A 19,776-nucleotide genomic window follows, 5' to 3' on the forward strand; every position below is an offset into this window, starting at 1 on the left:
AATAAGAATAGTTCAATATACTGATGACCATCCTTCATACAATCAAAACCCATGACAAGGTATATATATCCATAGGCTAGATGACAGGGTTATTTAATTTCAAATAGCAATTGTTTGTGTGCGTTGAATTATTTCTGTTGCAGACTCAGAAGGAAATCGTGAAAGCCCTCCTAACTCTACCTGCAGATGGCTGGTTCTTTTTTATTCAGGTGTTAACTTAAATGCCACCTCCCCAAAGAGACCCTTCCTGACCACTCTATGTAACAGCACTTCAGCAGTCATCCCATATTATATTATCACTGTATCCTATTTTAGTAATATGTACTCATCATTTACTGAAAGCAATGTATGTGCATCCCATTTCTATACCTCCTCATATGTGCATAAATGCATGCACATGCACCCATGAATGCACTGAAAATGAGAACCTTTTCTGTCTTCTTCATTGCTGCTTCCAAATAACCTAGAAGAACTCTTGGAATATCGCTCCAGGAATGCAATAAATATTTGCGAGTAAATAAATATATTTCAAAGATAAGAGGAAAATTTATACAGCTGCAGTGGATTTCCCTGGAGGAAAACTCTACAAAAGCATTTGAGTTTAGATAATCTAAGCCCATAAGAAAATTAACTAGATTATTCTAACAGGAAAGGAATAAGCACTTCAGACTTTATATTTTTTATTCTTGTTTTAAATTTATGTTTTAGTTGGGGGGAGGATACAAAAAGATTAAAGGACACAAAGTTACAGCTAGATAGGAAGAATAAGTTCCAGTGTTTTACAGAACTGTAGGAGGACTACAGATAACAAGCTTTGTATTTGAATAGAAAGGTACACATGTCATGCGCCAACCCCCTTCTGCTGCCTTACCCAAGACTGGGAAATGGAACAGATGATATGGGTTCTACAGAGAGGCAAAGTGCAGAACCTGCTCAAACACAGTGGCCCTGGGGTGGAAGGTTCTCAATTGGAATTATGTTGGTGCCTGTGTGGATGGAGCACTCAGTTCTGAGCCTTAGGAGCCTTTTGAAGGCCCTCCTGGCCAAGATGATCTTGAGGAAATGACTGACCCATTGGCTGCCTTCCAAATGGATGACACAGTCTAGACTTTTATAAGCTACATGAGTAGAAGGAACCCAGTTGACTGGATTTATCACCAAACCTAGCTTGTGAGCCTCAGTCTAGAGCTAGCATAATTTAGAAAAATAAATGCGTACATCATATATTAAACTCTGAGTATCATGAAACAGATTCTAGATGTTACAATAATAAGAACCTACATGGATGTTTCTCCTGCACTCTGTCCTGGCTTTCTTCTGCTTCTTATCTAAGGGAGCCTGGACTCACTTAAGCCACTCTAATAGGCCAAACAAAAGAGTGGTCAAGGAGTGGCTGAAACGTGAACAGAAAGACTCACCATTATATTACAGCAATCAATGTATCCTTAAAATACTGTAGGTTTAGTCTCAAGTGCTAGAGGCTTCCCCACTTACCCATACATGGAAGACTGAAGAATAAACAGAACTATAAACTTCCCTCTGGGCATAAAACTTGCATGTCTTCCATGGCTTCAAGGTGGGGAGCAGCTGGGCAGGCAGAAGGAGGGGCAAGAGGCAGTCAAGAGGAGGGGTGGGAGGCAGGCGGGGAGGAATGGGCTACTTCGTTTAGCTGATCAGCCTCGACCAGTTCATGCTCCGCGACTCCATCTTACAAGTCAGACTTTTCCGAATCACACAGAGCACTCCCTTCACTCTCCAGATTCAATGATTCCTAGGATGATATAGTAACGAAAATAATTCCTGATTGGATAAAGAGAAATTGTGCTGTGGGGGAGATAAGTAGCTTAGAAAAAAAAAATGGATGAGGAGAGGAGCTGGGAGTCTGGGGGGAAGACAGCCTAAAATCTGACAGTCTGGTTGGGGAATGATAAAGGATACTGGAACCCAAAGAGGAGTTCAGTAAGAATGTAGGAGAAAGATCTGGTGGGATCTGGAGAAGAAAGTGTTAAAAAAAAAAAATTTGGAATCTGACAGTTTGCAGGCTACTAGGAGGTCTGAAAGACTCAACTCTGTAGCAACATGAAGGGGAACAAACTTTGTCTGAATAGGGAAGGTTCTAGTATGATCTCTGCTTTCCTTAGACAAGTAACCCTGAAGAAGACACTTGACCTCTGAGCTTTAGATTGTTCATCTGTAAAAAGGAGAGAACAATATCTGCTGCCTACCACCTCAGTGAGGCTGCACCAAGGATCAGCTCGGAGGAGGCAAAGCAGAATGCCCTATTGCACAGCATGGAGGCCCTAGAGTCAGACCACCATATTTACATCCCATCTTTAAAACCTCCTGGCTGTGTGGCCCTGAGCAAGTCACTTCACCTCCAGAAAGCTCATTTGATCATCTGTAAAATGGGCAAGACCATAGGTGGTTGTGATGATAAAATGAAAAAACATTCTTAACTTACATGGGTTACATGCTGTAGAGTAAGTTATGTGGTATATAACTTACTCTAAGCACACAGAAAAGACTCACTTTTATCACAATTAAAGGAAAGTGGTTTAGTGTGCTAAGCACTAAATACAAGCCAGAAAGATGTCTTAGAGAAGTAGACAAAGAAATCTACAGTTCAGAATGAACAGTAACAAGAATGACATGTCCTCCAAATTGAGCTTTGGCAGCTAGATCTGAACTTATCCTACACATCTGAGTCTACGGTATGAGGTAACAGTCTCCACCTATAGCTATCTTCTCTGCCTGTTAAGTTCATTCCTTTCTGAAGAAAGCTGACTTCAGACTATTTTGTGATCATTTAAGGAAGAGCACAAAATACTGGAGAAGGCTAGTCTTCAAGCTCTAGATACAGAAAATCCTCATATTCTTGGCTGTTCCCTTTCAGACCCTTTCAGAGAGTCAGAGCCACAAGCACTGATCCAAAAATCCCCTTTTCCAAAAAAATTTTCCATCTTCTACCAAGGTTCACCTCCCCGTTTAGTGCACAGTAGTATCTACAGTTGTTAGAGCAAGAGTCTATCCTTGTCCTCTAAGGCAGGTGTTCTGTGAAGACCCCATGACAAGGGGACAAAATGAAACAACATGTTTAGGGACAACAAAGGAAAAGCCCATTTTATCAATGCTCCAAAACCTAGCTCCCTCAGGCTTGGCAAGTTATTCGTGAGCAGAGAGGTGTGTCATCTACATGGCAGTCATGGCCTTGATGAGTCTGGAACTGTGGCAAGGTAAGGCTCTGAGAAAAGGTGCCAGGAGAAAGATGAATTCAATCATTCATTTCTGCCAGGAAGAAAAGCACCAGGAAGGAATCAGATGTACAGTTTGTCCTCTGAGGACCTCTGCCTTGATCCTCAATAAATCTCCTTTTAGATACCTCCTTTTAGATGAAATTCCCACACTTCACAATGCTCTCCATGGCTTCCATTGGCCTTATGGTCAGCTCTGCCAAGATCTGTATTCTTCGGCAAGACAGAATCCTTCTGAATCTCAGTCTCTTGCTCTATAAATGGAAACAATTTTGCTCTGCACAAATCACAATTAGCAGGTTTGTGGGAAGTTGAAGTGTGAAACTCAGCATCAATGAAAAGTAATGTACCACTGTTGCTTACATGAAAACTCTTGTAAAGCTGGCAGGCACCGTGCACCATCTAAGCATAGCAGTGTTAGGTATGAGCCCATCAGTGATTAGAGGGGGTACGAGGTGAAGAGGGGGTCTCCTAGCAGTGGGTCTCCAGGCTATGGGGAAGCTGGCTCGGTAGCCATACTAGGAGCTGAACCCGAAGGTACTCTGTGTGTCCTCTCAACACCATGGGCCCCACTTTGGCATTTTTTCCAATTCCCTCTGGTTTCCACTTGCTTCCTCCCTCTAGCCCCCTGTCCATGTCCAATTTCATCAGCAAGTTTCTGAGCTTTTCCCATTTTATCCACCATCTCTAGAACATCTCTGCTTCTTTTACCTTTCAAAGAATCGAATCTTGAACTCTACTCACTCCTGCCCATCACCAGCCTGAGCTCAGAGTTGCTGAGAAGGGAAAGCACCCTCATAAGGAAGCCCCTCCTTTCCTTACATCATTAGAATTCAGTGCAGACAGCATCTCCATCTCCACACTGCTCTGGCCAAGTTGTGCCTCAGTCAATTACACAACTGTGTCTTAATAGCCTTGGTAGGGCCCAAATCAGGATATTCTCTAGGAAGATTCACTTTGTACTGAGCCAAGCATAATCTCACTGCATTGAAAACAGAAAATTCTAGACCCACTCCTCCACATCTTCATTATTCAACCCAATATGTGACCCATTTACCATGTGCTCAAATCTCTACCTACTGCTGATACTCAGATCAAATCATAACCCAGATTTACCATGGTCCAAACTCAGACATCTGATCGGGAGCATGTCATTCTGGTTCAGACTGTCAGCCCTGAGAAGGTGGGTCAGTTTAAATCACCTGAGTGCAGGTTGCAAGGACAACCGTGAGGCTGCATAAGAAGAACCTATGACAATATGCATATGAGAGAGACAAACGTCTTCACATTGAAGAAGGGGAGGAGTGCACCATTGGTTTTCCATCCTCCAGATACACTGAGAAAGCTCCTACAGAAACTGTGCCCCCTCCTTCTTTGAAACACTTCCCATCCTTAAGCCTTGGTAGGAAGGAGAGCCATCTGGAAGCCCAGAATCCTATGGAATACTGAGTCTCCCTTCTCCTTACCCCTTAGTGTTGGAATTCTCATTCCCCAAACCTCAGATTTGACCTTCCCCCACAGTGACTGGAAAGAAGCATCTTCATATTCACAGGAATGAGCCTTAGATAAGACTTTGCTCCTCTCATGTGGGCCCCAGGATGCTGAAAAGCCAAGCTTGTTACCAACGCTTGTCCTTCCTTAAGTACATTAAATATATCCCCAATAGTTAAAAAGATTCCTAAACAGCCAGGCCATTCTCCCTCCTTCGAACCCTCCTCTCCTGGGCCTAAGAAAGCCCAGCTGTGTGATCTGGGGCTTGGCTTCCCCTGTCTTTCCCATCCCAGAATCCTTCCAGGAAACAGCCGGTCTCCCTCTCTGCTCTCAGAAGGCAAGTATCCTTATCACCTGTGAATCAAAAACCCAGAGAGTGGCCAAACTTAGCTGAGCTGATGCAAGACCCTAGGAAGGGGAAAGCTGCAGGTGTGTTTGTGCTGGGAGGAGCAGTGACCCTCACCTCACAGACACCTCTTCTCCCGATCCTTGGGAGGTATAAGGACAGGCCTTCCACCACCAGTCAGGCACACTCTACCACCATGAATCCACTCCTGATCCTTGCCTTTGTTGGAGCTGCTGGTGAGTTTCATGCCCTGCCTCAGGCCTCACCCACCCCCTTTCCTGGGAAATATATGCCCTGTCATTCTTGCCACCTCTCCTCTTTTGACTGTGCTCTGATATTCTATTTCCTCCATCTGGCATCTTTCCTTCCCGTCCTCCTTGGGCTCTTTTTAAGCCTCACTTGTTTCACCTTCTCCCTGATTTCACTCCCACTGTCATTCATCCATACCCAAGCTATGGTTGGAGAAGCTGGGAAGGGAGGCCAGATGGGGCTGGCCCACGAAACGAAGCAGCAGGCTTCAGGCTTGGCTCCTGCAGCACCAAAATAGCACCATAATAGCTGCTCTTAACTTCAAATGTACCTGGGGAGGTTGGAAAATAACTCATGCCAGAGACACGACTCTTCAAGTTCTAACTTCATTTGTCTGGGGTGCAACCTGTGTACTGGGCTTTTAAGGTTCCCAAGTGATTTTTAACATTTCCAGCCATGCAGCCAAGGTAAGGATTACTGTTCTATTGGCCAATAACAACGTCTACCTTTGTTCTGCCACAGTGAGCCTGGGGTCTGCCGTCAACTCTGCCCCGACTGTACAGATCTGAGCTATGGGGGAAGATGGTCATGGCCGGGACTACACAGCCAGGGGTTTCCCTAGCTTGGCCAAAGTATCCTGACAATTCAGAGTTCAAATAGCCAGGGGAAGTACACAGGTGATGAATAAAAGAAGCACTCAGTGGGTGAGAAAACCACATCCCAACTCCTATCCCACTGGAAGCATTTTGAGGACATCCCTTGCGTCCTCAGCCTGGTGACCCCAGGAGAGATCTGAGCCCCCGCAGGGTACCTAGCTATGGGCCCTGCAGACACAGAGACTTGGGAGTCACATCCAGTGATGCTCACCAGGGGTGGCAGAGCTCCCTCTCTTGCCGAGCTTCACTCTGCTTGTTAAGGATTTCTAGTTAGCAGGAAGCAATCGTAGGCTGGGAGGGCCACCCGTAACATGCTACTGACTTGCCTTATCCCTTCCCATCTCCACTCCAGTTGCTGCCCCCTTTGACGATGATGACAAGATCGTTGGGGGCTACACCTGTCAGAAGAATTCTCTCCCCTACCAGGTGTCCCTGAATTCTGGGTACCACTTCTGCGGTGGCTCCCTCATCAATGAACAGTGGGTGGTGTCAGCAGCTCACTGCTACAAGTCGTAAGTGTGGGGTCCCTAACTGCAAAGCTCCCACCCAGGCTGTCTGGGAGAGCTTGGCTTCCACCCAGGGAACTACTGAGGTTGGGTAAGATGGATGGGAGAGGTGGTGGAGAAGAAATCTTGCTGGCAACAGCTGACTCTCCAGAGCGGAGACTGAACACAAGACAGGAAGCTCTCACACCCTGGCAAATCCATGAAACAGCAAGGTTGTGGTCGTAAAAGCAGGCAGGGATGATCTTGGAGTGGTCAGAGCTAGTGAGAAAAGCAGGCAAGCACCTTTTGCTGGTTAGCTACACATTAAAGCCACCTAAGAAAGACTTTTTAAAAACACTGATGCCTGTGTCCTATCCCAGGGCAATTAACTCAAAATTTTCAGGAAGTGGGTGTGAATATCAGTGAGTATTTCACACTCTACCTCTGGTAACTGTAGAGTGTATAGACAGAGCTGAGAACCGCTGCCTACACAAATCTGAGTATGTGTCAGAACTCCCTGCAGGCTTGCTAAGGCACAAATCACTGGGTCCCATCCCCAAGGTTCTGATCAGTAGGTGGGGGTAAGGACAAAGAATTTACATTTCTAACAAGTTCCCAGGAGATGCTAATGCTATGGCTACCCTTGGATTTGATTACACAGAAGGGTGGTGCTCACCAGGCCAAGAAGGGAGGGAGGAACAGGTGCTGTGCACAGTTAGCAAAGGCCTGGGGTGAAGAATGCTGGGAAAACTTCAAGGAGCTCCTTGTGCCCACAGTGCTAGTGACTATATAGATTGTGGGAAAGAGTCTGGGAAGGCAGATTGAGGAGCAGCCTCTGGTGGGATCCCTTTGACTCTTCCCCACCCCACTACCACCAACCTCTGGAGCAGAAAGGTCCTGGTTCTCATACCCGCACTGACCCACATCCCTCTCCTGCCCATGCGATATGGCCACATACCCCACCACATGCCTCCAGAGCTGTCCATGAGCAGGGAGCTTGAGGAACCTGGGGAAGGTGGGATGGGTGCCCTGGCTGTGGGAGAAGGTCTTCACCATGCCTGCCCTGCCCATCAGCCGCATCCAGGTGAGACTGGGAGAGCACAACATTGAAGTCCTGGAGGGGAATGAGCAGTTCATCAATGCGGCCAAGATCATCCGCCACCCCCAATATGACAGGAAGACTGTGAACAATGACATCATGCTGATCAAGCTCTCCACACCTGCCGTCATCAATGCCCGTGTGTCCACCATCTCTCTGCCGACCGCCCCTCCAGCTGCTGGCACCGAGTGCCTCATCTCCGGCTGGGGCAACACTGCGAGCTCTGGTGGTGAGTGGGACCCTTTGTCCTTCTACTTCCCTCCATCCTCACAATTTCCAGGACAAAGCATGCCCCTTAACTAGAATCCTCTCACCTCCAGGCTTAAGACACATTTATAGTGCCCGTTACACACAGGCTCTGCACTGGGCACCAGAGAGATGCAAACTCTCAAGGAATTGGCTCCTAAAATCAAGAGACAGGACAAATGGAGAGCTTGCTGTGATCACGTCTTGGAAGGGGTTCAACAACGATCATTCTGGGAACTAAAAGCCAGAGTCCCTTGCCAAGACTTACGTTTTGGAGTCCTCTCCAGGGGCAGTGTTCCTCTTCAGTGTTCCATCCGAGATTATTGTCTCTTTCTCTGGCCTGACCCACATTTCTACTTTCTTTCATCTCTTCCTGATCCTCACAGCCGACTACCCAGACGAGCTGCAGTGCCTGGATGCTCCTGTGCTGAGCCAGGCTGAGTGTGAAGCCTCCTACCCTGGAAAGATTACCAGCAACATGTTCTGCGTGGGCTTCCTCGAGGGAGGCAAGGATTCCTGCCAGGTGATTTGACCCCTTCCCATGCTGAGTCTCCCACTGATACCCAGGCCCCACCAGCGAAAAAGATTTGAACTCCCAAGGTGGCGGGGCTGAGGAGTCTCCTTGCAGTGTCCCATGGAGAGGTGAGGAAGGCTCCCTTGGGCTGCATGCTGTCTGCTTAGGAAGAACAGAGAATGGGCCACCGTGAGAAGGATGTGGAGCCACAGAGCTGGCTGGAAAGGGGTCTTTTAAGGTTCAGAGTAAATGTAGTTATATTCCTCCTCCATCTCTCCATATGATTTGTCCTTTCTTCCCCCCAGGGTGACTCTGGTGGTCCGGTGGTCTGCAACGGGCAACTCCAAGGAGTTGTCTCATGGGGCTATGGCTGTGCCCAGAAGAACAGGCCTGGAGTCTACACCAAAGTCTACAACTATGTGGACTGGATTAAGGACACCATCGCTGCCAACAGCTAAAGCCCCTGGTCCCTCTGCAGTCTCTATACCAATAAAGTGACCCTGGTCTCACTGTCTGTGTCTGTTCCTGCTCCCTTTCACTCCTTCACACTGGAAAGCACCCTCCAATCTCAGGTCAGACACGACTCTCCCCCTTAAAGGTAAGCAGAGCCCCCATCTCCCAAAATGTGTTCCATGGTACACTAGATTAGCACATACAAACATATGGAATCCAAAAATAAGAAGAAGCTTGGGAGAAAGGGGGGCACTGTTTTCTAGAGAAAAGTGTGTTTCAGAAAGGTGGTCTTTGCAGCAGGGGGCATTGATTTTTATTTGGGCTTCTCACAGTGGGTAGAGCTACTCTGCCTTCAGAACAATCACAGCACAGAAAAGGTGTCAACATCCTCGAGGTGGCCCAAGAAATCTGACCAGCTGAATCTGATTGCTAAAATACAAGAATGACAAATGTTGTCAGTGATGATGTGCCTCTCCCAGGAATGTGTCGGCACAAAACCCTCAACCAAGCCATCCCTTCTCATTCACCTGGAAAATCAGACTCAAGAAAATCTCCCTGGCCCCCAAACTCTTCCCTCAATTCCCTAGTTCCATTTCTGTGAGCAGGCTAGAGAGATGTTCTGCCTACCATAGCGGGAGCCAGATTGCGATTTGGGAATCAAGCCCAGCTCTGCACGCTGCAATTTCGTCTTTTTTGCCTTTGTGGTAGGACGCCACAGTGAATCCCACAGCTAACACCAGCTCCCCACTCCGACCAGGGAAAGAAATTAGAGAGGGTCAGGATTCACCCATTTGATCAATTCACTGAGGTAGGATTCATTTTCATATATCTTGCTTGCCTTTGAGATACTTCAAGTGACTTATGTGGGACTTCTTTAAAAAAAGTGGAGGGAAAGACATCTGAGCAGCCACTCTGGCCGCATGTTGGCTGGCTTGCACCCACTGGATGCAGCAGAGGGAAGCAGGCCCCATGGCACCTCTGGCACCTGCCAAAGCCTCCTCCAGGCAATTCTGAGAGGGCTCATGTTAGGGCCGTAGCTCATCCAAGCTTGGCAACAAAGATCCAAGCAAGCTTCTCTTTGAAATTCCACTTTCACCTTCTGTCCCAAGTGGTCGTGGAAACCCCTGGGAGCTGGTACCAAGGGCCAGGAACAGCCAAGGGAGACAGACAAGTTCAGAGCACATTTCCAGTTACAGGGAACAGAGCACAGGCCTCCAAATGTCCACGGAGCAGTGTGCAAATTGCAGTGATGAGTAGAGGAAAACCTCTACATGGAGCACAGCATTCCTGGCAAACACAAGGGACCGCAGTCCACATGCTGTGGAATACACCCAAATATGCATCAGACACTTGTTTGGTAAACAGGAAATGTGTAAGATCAATTACATCGAGAGTGCCATCTGGGCTCCAGATGTGTGGTTCATGTGAGGAGATGGCTACCACTCACTATCTTCAGAGGAAAACAGGGCTCAGGGCTCACACACAATGGACAGATACACATGGGTCATCCAGAAAGTCACTGCATACAAACATCAGTTTGCTCAACATGGATTTTGTTTTTATGGAGTCCAAACACAGACCCTAGTTCACCTTAAAGCCTTGGGTTTGTCTGCTTTTGGAGACATATATCCAGTAGATAGAGAGACAGAGAAGACAGATACATTTTTTCCCTTTCTTACCATAATGTTAATGCCTCGACTGAATATCATCATCACTCAAGAGTCAAGGGAAGGACCAAACGCTTCATATAAACAGGGCTTGGCTGGGCGGGGAGTGTTAGTTTCCAGTGTTTTCTTTCTCCATTCAGATCATTCCTATCAAAGCCCAGCTGGTTACCTGAAGCCAAGAGACAGACATAAGGATCCCAATGGCCTTCCAGACAGCTGCTTCCACCTCCTACCTGGGCCACATAGAGTCTTTACACAGAAAACTGAGTCACCTCACTGAGAAGGGTTGCCAGCAGAAACAGTGCATGAAAATCACAAATAACCATGGTATTTCTTGCAAGTGGTCAATGTAAAATAAACCACCACCACCACTACCAAAAACACAAAACAAGCAAAAAAAAAAATGCTTATTATACAAAATCCAAGACAAAATACTGTGTGAGAGTCAGGCCATGGGGTTGCCTTTTCTCAGGCCACACAGCTTTCCCAGTCCATTTGCTCACATGAAACCGTGAGATGTGAAAGTCTGCAGAGTGTGTGCTTGGGATCGAGGCTGGTACTGTTCACCTGTGGGTCCAGTCCAAAGGGCAAAGAGGCAGAAAGCTACAACTGTGTCCACCGCCACGGCTTAGGACCTCCTTCTCACAGAGGCTCCGAAGACCCCCATCTCAGCCTTCACACAAAACATCTCCTTCTGGCTGAACAATAGCCAGGCTGGAGTGCCGTGGCGTGATCTCTGCTCACTACAACCTCCACCTCCCAGGTTCAAGTGATTCAACCTTCCAAGTACCTGGGATTACAGGTGCATGCCACCATGCCCAGCTAATTTTTTTTTCTGTATTTTTATTAGAGACAGGGATTCACAATGTTGGCCAGTGTGGTTTTGAACTCCTGACCTCAAGTGATCCAAAGTGCTAGGATTACAGGTGGGAGCCACCGCTTGTGGCCCAGGCTCTATTTTTTAAAAAATAATTTCAAATTTTATTTTAGATTCATGGGGTACATGTGCAGGTTTGTTACATGGGTATATTGTGTGATGCTGAGGTTTGGGGCACAAATGATCTCATCACTCAGGCACTGAGCATAGCACCCAATAGGTATTTTTTCAGCCCTGTCCACCCTCCTTCTCTCTTCCCTCTAGTAGTTGCAGCGTCTACTCTTCCCATCTTTCTATCCATTTTTACCCAATGCTCAGCTCCCACTTATACATGAGAACGTGATATTTGGTTTTCTGTTCCTATGTTAATTTGCTTAGGATTATGGTCTCCAGCTCCATCCATGTTGCTGCAAAGGACATGATTTCATTCTTTTCATGGCTACATAGTATTCCATGGTGTATACGTACCACATTTCCTTTATCCAGTCTATCACTGATGGCCACCTAGGTTCATTCCATGGCTTTGCTACTGTGAATAGTGCTGTGACGGACATGCAAGAGCGTGTGTCTTTTTGGCAGAACAATTATTTTCCTTTGGGTAAATGCCCAGTAAAGAATTGCTGGGTGGAAAGGTAGTTCTGTTTTAAATTGTTTCAGAAATCTCCAAACTGTTTTCTGCATTAATTTTTCTACGAACTCATTTACACTCTGGCCAATAGTGTACAAGCATTCCCTTTCCTCTGCAGCCTCACCAGCGTCTTCTATTTTGTGGACATTTTAATAATAGCCACTCTGCAGCCAAGCTCTTTCAAGGCGAATGTGGGGAAAAGCCACAAACATCCCTTTTCCCAAAGATAATTCTTGCTTGCCCACTGGTAGAATTCTTGTTTTCATCTGTCTTTCGTTGTTTGTTTTTCAAAGAAAAACCAAAGGTAAAGTGGTATGATCTTCCACACCTGAGCAAGTTTGTAGCCACCAGAGCCTGCTGGGAAGGGGCCCCTCACGCATGCATTGATCTTGGGACCTGGAATTTGAGAGATCAAGAAGCCCCATAGCAACCTACCATACAACTGCCCATCAGTGCTCATCCTTTCACAGGATTAGCTCAATTAGCTCTGCAGACACTAGCAGCCACAGGTGACAAACCCTGGGTATCTGTGGACTTCCCTCATCACCCAGGGCCACAGTGGGCTGCCTGTCCTAGGCAGAGTCACAGCAACATTGTCTTAAACTGATTTTAAGCATAAATCCACTTCACCAATAATCATCTGAGGGCACAGTCCCTGCCTCCTTCCTCAGGGATTTTAAAACACATATCTCTCTGACCAAACAGGTAGGTGGGATCTGACTTTAAAGGGGGGAAAATCAGGATGAATTGGGGTATCAGGAATGAATCCCAAGTGTTTTTGTGTGGGGACAGGCATCCACATCCCGAAACACACTGGGAGATGGAGAAAAATGCAGGAGAGGAGAAGAGAAAAAAAAGGGAGACAAAGTGGCTGAAAGTCATTGAAAGCTTCTCTCATGGTTCTTTCTGGCTCTGGTTGCTTTTCCAAGGTCTTGAGTGCAGGCAGTGCTGGCTCTGGCTGGGAGCTGCTGCTCTGGGACATGGAAGAGTCATTTCACCTCCAGAAAGCTCATTTGATCATCTGTAAAATGGGCAATCCCATAGGTGGTTGGGATGATAAAATGAAAGAAAAAATTCTTAACTTATATGAGTTACATGCTATATAGTAAGTTACATGGTATATAGTAAGCACACAGAAATAATTAACTGTTATCATAATTGAAGGATGGTGGCTTGGTGCGCTAAGCACTAAATACAAGCCAGAAAGATGTCTTAGAGAAGTAGGCAAAGAAATCTATAGCTCAGAAAGAACAGTACCAAGAATGGCACGTCCTCCAAATTCAGCTTGGGCAGGTAGATCTGAACCTATCCTACACATCTGAGTCTACAGTATGAGGTAACAGCCTCCATCTATAGCTATCTTCTCTGCCTGTGAGGTCATTCCTTTTTGAAGAAAGCTGACCTCAGACTATACTGTGATCATTTAAAGAAGAGCACAAAATACTGGAGAAGGCTAGTCTTCAAGCTCTAGATACAGAAAATCCTTATATTCTTGGGTGTTCCCTTTCAGACACAGAATCAGAGCCACAAGCACTGATCCAGAAACCCCCGTTCCCAAAAAAATTTTCCATCTCCGACCAAGGTTCACATCCCTGTTGAGTGCACACTAGTGTCTACAGTTGCTAGAGCAAGAGTCTCTCCTTATCCTCTAAGGCAGGAGTTCTGTGAAGACCCCATGACAAGGAGACAAAATGAAACAACATGTTTAGGGACAACACAGGAAAAACCCATATGATCAATACTCCAAAACCTGGCTACCTCAGGCTTGGCTAGTTATTCGTGAGCAGGGAGGTGTGTCATCTACTTGGCAGTCACGGCCTGGATGGGTCTGGAAGTGTGGCAAGGTAAGGCTCTGAGAAAAGGTGCCAGGAGAAAGATGAATTCAATCATCTATTTCTGCCAGGAAGAAAAGCACCAGGAAGGAATCAGATGTACAGCTTGTCCTCTGGGGACCTCTGCCTTGATCCTCAATAAATCTCCTTTTAGATGCCACGTGCAGCAATTCCCACACTTCACAATGCTCTCCATGGCTTCCGTTGGCCTTATGGTCAGCTCTGCCAAGATCTGTATTCTTGGACAAGACAGAATCCTTCTGAATCTCAGTCTCTTCCTCTATAAATGGAAATAATTTTGCTCTGCACAAATCACAATTAGCATGTTTGTGGGAAGTTAAAGTGTGAAACTCAGCATCAATGAAAAGCAATGTACCACTGTTGCTTACATGAAAACTCTTGTAAAGCTGTAAGACACCATGCACCATCTAAGTACAGCAGTGTTAGGTATAAGCCCATCAGTGATTAGAGGGGTTATGGGGTGGAGATGGGTCTCTGAGCAGTGGGTCTCCTGGCTCTGGGGAAGCTGGCTCGGCGGCCATACGGGGAGCTGAACCCGAAGGTACTCTGTGTGTCCTCTCAACTCCATGGGCCCCACTTTGGCATTTTTTCCAATTCCCTCTGGTTTCCATTTGCTTCCTCCCTCTAGCCCCCTGGTCATGTCCAATTTCAACACCAAGTTTCTGAACTTTTCTCACTTTGCTCACTGTCTCCAGAACATCCCTGCTTCTTTTACCTTTCAAATAATTCAAACTTGAACTCTGCTTGCTCCTGTCCATCACCAACCTGAGGTCAGAGTTGCTGAGAAGGGAAAGCACCCTCATAAGGAAGCCCCTCCTGTCATTATATCATGAGACTTGAGCACAGACAGCATCTCCATCTCCACACTGCTCTGGCCAGGTTGTGCCTCAGTCAATTACACAACTGTGTCTTAGTAGCCTTGGTAGGGCCCAAATTAGGATATTCTCTAGGAAGATTCACTTTGTACTGAGCCAAGCATAATCTCCCGGCATCCAAAATAGAAAATGCTAGACCCACCCCTCCACATCTTCATTATTCAACCCAATATGTGACCCATTTAACATGTGCTCAAATCTCTACCTACTGCTGATTCTCAGATCAAATCATAACCCAGATTTACCATGGTCCAAACTCAGACATCTGATCGGGAGCATGTCATTCTGGTTCAGACTGTCAGCCCTGAGCAGGTGGGTCAGTTTGCATCACCTGAGTGCAGGTGGCAAGGACAACCGTGAGGCTGCATAAGAAGAACCTATGACAATATGCATATGAGAGAGACAAACGTCTTCACATTGAAGAAGGGGAGGAGTGCACCATTGGTTTTCCATCCTCCAGATGCACTGAGAAAGCTCCTACAGAAACTGTGCCCCCTCCTTCTTTGAAACACTTCCCATCCTTAAGCCTTGGTAGGAAGGAGAGCCATCTGGAAGCCCAGAATCCTATGGAATGCTGAGTCTCCCTTCTCCTTACCCCTTAGTGTTGGAATTCTCATTCCCAAAATCTTGCATTTGACCTTCCTGCACACTGACTGGAGAGAAGGATCTTCATATTCACAGGAATGAGCCTTAGATAAGACTTTGCTCCTCTCATGTGGGCCCCAGGACACTGAAAAGCCAAGTTTTTACCAACGCTTGCCCTTCCTTAAGTACATTAAATACATTCCCAATAGGTGGAAAGATTCCTAAACAGCTAGGCCATTCTCCCTCCTTCTAACCCTCATCTCCAGGGCCTAAGAAAGCCCAGCTCTGTTATCTGGGGCTTGGCTTTCCCTGTCTTCCCCATCCCAGCATCCTTGCAGGAAACAGCTGGTCACCTTCTCTGCTCTCAGAAGGCAAGTTTCCTTATCACCTGTGAATCACAAACCCAGAGAGTGGCCAAACATAGCCGAGCTGATGCAAGACCCTGGGAAGAGGAAAGCTGCAGGTGTGTTTGTGCTGGGAGGAGTGGTGACCCTCACCTCACAGTCACCTCCTCTATGGATCCTCAGGAGGTATAAAGATGGGTCCTCCACCACCAGTCAGGCACACTCTACCACCATGAATCCACTCCTGATCCTTACCTTTGTGGCTGCTGCTGGTGAGTATCATGCCCTGCCTCAGGCCCCACCCACACCCTTTCCTGGCTGACAAATGCCCTTCCATTCTTACCACCTCTCCTTTTTTCACTGTGCTCTGATATTCTATTTCCTCCATCCGGCATCTCTCCTTCCCATCCTCCTTGGGCTCTTTTTAAGTCTCATCTATTCACCTTCTCCTTGACTTCACTCCCACCACTGTCATTCATCCATATCCGAGCTGTGGTTGGAGAAGCTGGGAAGGGAGACCAGGTGGGGCTGGCCCATGAAATGAAGCAGCAGGCTTCAGGCTTGGCTCCGACAGCACCAGAATAGCACCACCATAGCTGCTCTTAACCTCGAATGCACCTGGGGAGGTTGAAAAATTACTCATGCCAGAGACTTAGCTCTAGAAATTCTAACTTCAATTGTCTGGGGTGCAGCTTGTGTTCTGGGCTTTTAACCTTCCCAGGTGACTTTTAACATTTCCAGCCATGCAGTCACAGTTAAGAATTGCTGTTCTAATTTGCCAATAACAATGTCTACCATTCTCTGCTGAAGTGAGCCTGGGGGCTGCCCTCAACTCTGCCCTGACTGCACAGATTTGAGCTATGTGGGAAGCTGGTCATGGCCAGGTCTATGCAGACAGGGGTTTTCCTAGCTTGTTGAAAGAATCCTGACAATCCAGGGCCCAGATAGCCAGGGGAAGTACACAGGTGATGAATAAAAGACAGAAGCACTCAGTAGGAGAGACAACCACATCCCAACTCCTATCCCACTGGAAGCATTTTGAGGACATGCCTTGTGACCTCAACCTGGTGACCCCAGGAGAGGTCTGAGCCCCCGCAGGGTACCTAGCTATGTGCCCTGCAGACACAGAGACTTGGGAGCCATATGCAGTGATGCTCACCAGGGGTGGCAGAGCTCCCTCCCTTGCCTAGTCTCACTGTGCTTGTTATGGATTTCTAATTACCAGCAAGCAACCGCAGGCTGGGAGCGCCACCCCTAACATGCTACTGACTTGCCTTCTCCCTTCCCATCTCCACTGCAGTTGCTGCCCCCTTTGATGATGATGACAAGATCGTTGGGGGCTACACCTGTAGGAAGAATTCTCTCCCCTACCAGGTGTCCCTGAATTCTGGGTACCACTTCTGCGGTGGTTCCCTCATCAACGAACAGTGGGTGGTGTCAGCAGGTCACTGCTACAAGTCGTAAGTGTGGGGCCCCTGACTGCAAAGCTCCCCGCCAGGCTGCCTGGGAGATCTTGGCTTCAGCCCAGGGAAATACAGAGTTTGCGGAAGATGGATGGGAGAGGGGGTGGAGAAGAAAACTTGTTGGCAGCAGCTGACTCTCCAGAGCAGCGAGTGAACACAAGACAGGAACCTCTCACACCCAGGCAAATCCATGAAACAGCAAGGGTTGTGGTCATACAAGCAGGCAGGGGTGGTCTTGGGGTGGTCAGAGCTAGTGAGAAAAGCAGGCAAGTACCTTTTGCTGGTTAGCTACACATTAAAGCCACCTAAGAAAGAGTTGTTAAAAATACTGATGCCTGTGTCCTATCCCAGGGCAATTAACTCAAAATTTTCAGGAAGACAGTGTAAATATCAGTGAATATTTTACACTCTACCTCTGGTAACTGTAGAGTGTATAGACAGAGCTGAGAACTGCTGCCTACACCAAGAACTCTCAAACCTGAGTATGCATGAGAAACACCTGCAGGCTTGTTAAGGCCTAATCACTGGGTCCCATCCGCAAGGTTCTGATCACTAGGTGGGGTAAGGATCAAGAATTTACATTTCTAATAAGTTCCAGGAGATGTTAATGCTATGGCTACCCTTGGATTAGATTACACAGAATGGTGGTGCTCACCAGGCCAAGAAGGGAGGGAGGAACAGGTGCTGTGCACAGTTAGCAAAGGCCTGGGGTGAAGAATGCTGGGAAAACTTCAAGGAGCTCCTTGCACCCAAAGTGCTAGTGACTGTGGAGATTGTGGGAAACAGGCTGGGAAGGCAGGTTGAGGAGCAGCCTCTGGTGGGATCCCTTTGACTCTTCCCCACCCCACTACCACCAACCTCTGGAGCAGAAAGGTCCTGGGTCTCACACCTGCACTGACCCACATCCCTCTCTTGCCCATGCGATATGGCCACACACCCCACCCTATGCCTCCAGAGCTGTTCATGAGCAGGGAGCTTCAGGACCCTTGGGAAGGTGGGATGGGTGCCCTGGCTGTGGGAGAAGGTCTTCACCATGCCTGCCCTGCCCATCAGCCGCATCCAGGTGAGACTGGGAGAGCACAACATTGAAGTCCTGGAGGGGAATGAGCAGTTCATCAATGCGGCCAAGATCATCCGCCATCCCCAATATGACAAGAAGACTCTGAACAATGACATCATGTTAATCAAGCTCTCCTCACGTGCAGTCATCAACGCCCGCGTGTCCACCATCTCTCTGCCCACCGCCCCTCCAGCCACTGGCACAAAGTGCCTCATCTCTGGCTGGGGCAACACTGCAAGCTCTGGTGGTGAGTGGGACCCTTTGTCCTTCTACTTCCCTCCATCCTCACAATTTCCAGAATGAAACATGCCCCTTAACTTAAATCCTCTCGCCTCCAGGTTTAAGACACATTTCTAGTGCCCATTACACACAGGCTCTGCACTGGGCACCAGAGAGATGCAAACTCTCAAGGAATTGGCTCCTAAAATCAAGAGAAAGGACAAAGGGAGAGCTTGCTGTGATCACGTCTTGGGAGGGAGTCAACAATGATCAATCTGGGAACTAAAAGCCAGAGTCCCTTGCCAGGACTTATGTTTTGGAGTCCTCTCCAGGGGCAGTGTTCCTCTTCAGTGTTCCATCCAAGATTATTGTCTCCTTCTCTGGCCTGACCCACATTTCTACTTTCTTTCATCTCTTCCTGATCCTCACAGCCGACTACCCAGATGAGCTACAATGCCTGGATGCTCCTGTGCTGAGCCAGGCTAAGTGTGAAGCCTCCTACCCTGGAGAGATTACCAGCAACATGTTCTGTGTGGGCTTCCTCGAGGGAGGCAAGGATTCCTGCCAGGTGATTTGACCAACCCTTCCCATGCTGAGTCTCCCACTGATACCCAGGCCCCACCCGGGAAAAAGATTTGAACTCCCAAGGTGGCGGGGCTGAGGAGGCTCCCTGCAGTGCCCACATGGAGAAGTGAGGAAGGCTCCCTTGGGCTGCATGCTGTCTGCTTAGGAAGAACAGAGAATGGGCCATCGTGAGAAGGACGTGGAGCCACAGAGCTGGCTGGAAAGGGCTCTTTTAAGGTTCAGAGTAAATGTAGTTATATTCCTCCTCTAACTCTCCATACAACTTGTCCCGTCTTCCCCTCAGGGTGACTCTGGTGGCCCTGTGGTCTGCAATGGACAGCTTCAAGGAGTTGTCTCCTGGGGCGATGGCTGTGCCCAGAAGAACAAGCCTGGAGTCTACACCAAGGTCTACAACTATGTGAACTGGATTAAGAACACCATAGCTGCCAACAGCTAAAGCCCCCAGTACCTCTTCAGTATCTATACAAATAAAGTGACCCTGTTCTCACTGTCTGTGTCTGTGCCTGCTCCCTCACACTCCTTCACACTGGAAAGCATCCTCCAATTTCAGGTTAGACACGACTGTCCCCCTTAAAGGTAAGCAGAGGCACCAGCTCCCAAAATGTGTTCCATGGTACACTAGATTAGCACATACAAAGAGATGGAATCCAAAAATAAGAAGAAGCTTGGGAGAAAGGGGAGTACTGTTTTCTAGAGATACCTGTTTCAGAAAGGTGGTCTTTGGGGTGGGGGATGGGTATTGGTTTTTATTTGGGCTTCTCACAGTAGTTAGAGCTACTCTGCCTTCAGAACAATTACAGCACAGAAAATGTGTCAGCAGCTTCGAGGTG

At 47.6% G+C, this 19,776-nt stretch overlaps 2 protein-coding genes and 1 gene segment (V, D, J or C); all 3 read left to right on the plus strand.

The window, feature by feature from the left end:
• Nucleotides 1-19,776, plus strand: part of LOC100935916 (T cell receptor beta constant 1-like) — a 288,343-nt gene that overhangs the window by 206,261 nt on the left and 62,306 nt on the right.
• Nucleotides 4,510-8,795, plus strand: LOC100443026 (serine protease 1). Of its 4 annotated transcripts, none has more exons than XM_024249602.1 (6): nt 5,285-5,324; nt 6,346-6,505; nt 6,859-6,900; nt 7,553-7,806; nt 8,210-8,346; nt 8,643-8,795. In XM_024249602.1, the coding sequence occupies exons 1-6, from the start codon at nt 5,285-5,287 to the stop codon at nt 8,793-8,795; spliced, it is 786 nt and encodes a 261-aa protein (XP_024105370.1). The 4 variants fall into 4 exon arrangements, with proteins under 4 accessions (XP_054415902.1, XP_024105370.1, XP_054415903.1 ...); XM_054559928.1 differs by having other exon boundaries at nt 6,886-6,888; XM_054559927.1 differs by lacking the exons at nt 5,285-5,324; nt 6,859-6,900 and adding an exon at nt 4,510-4,591.
• Nucleotides 15,078-19,434, plus strand: LOC100444247 (serine protease 1). Its single transcript, XM_054559926.1, has 5 exons — nt 15,078-15,159; nt 16,920-17,079; nt 18,136-18,389; nt 18,793-18,929; nt 19,230-19,434. Exons 1-5 carry the CDS (start codon nt 15,078-15,080, stop codon nt 19,380-19,382), a joined length of 786 nt encoding a protein of 261 aa, XP_054415901.1. The 3' UTR covers nt 19,383-19,434.

This window comes from Pongo abelii, chromosome 6, assembly GCF_028885655.2.
Source record: "Pongo abelii isolate AG06213 chromosome 6, NHGRI_mPonAbe1-v2.0_pri, whole genome shotgun sequence".
In the NCBI taxonomy this organism is placed as follows: domain Eukaryota; kingdom Metazoa; phylum Chordata; class Mammalia; order Primates; family Hominidae; genus Pongo; species Pongo abelii.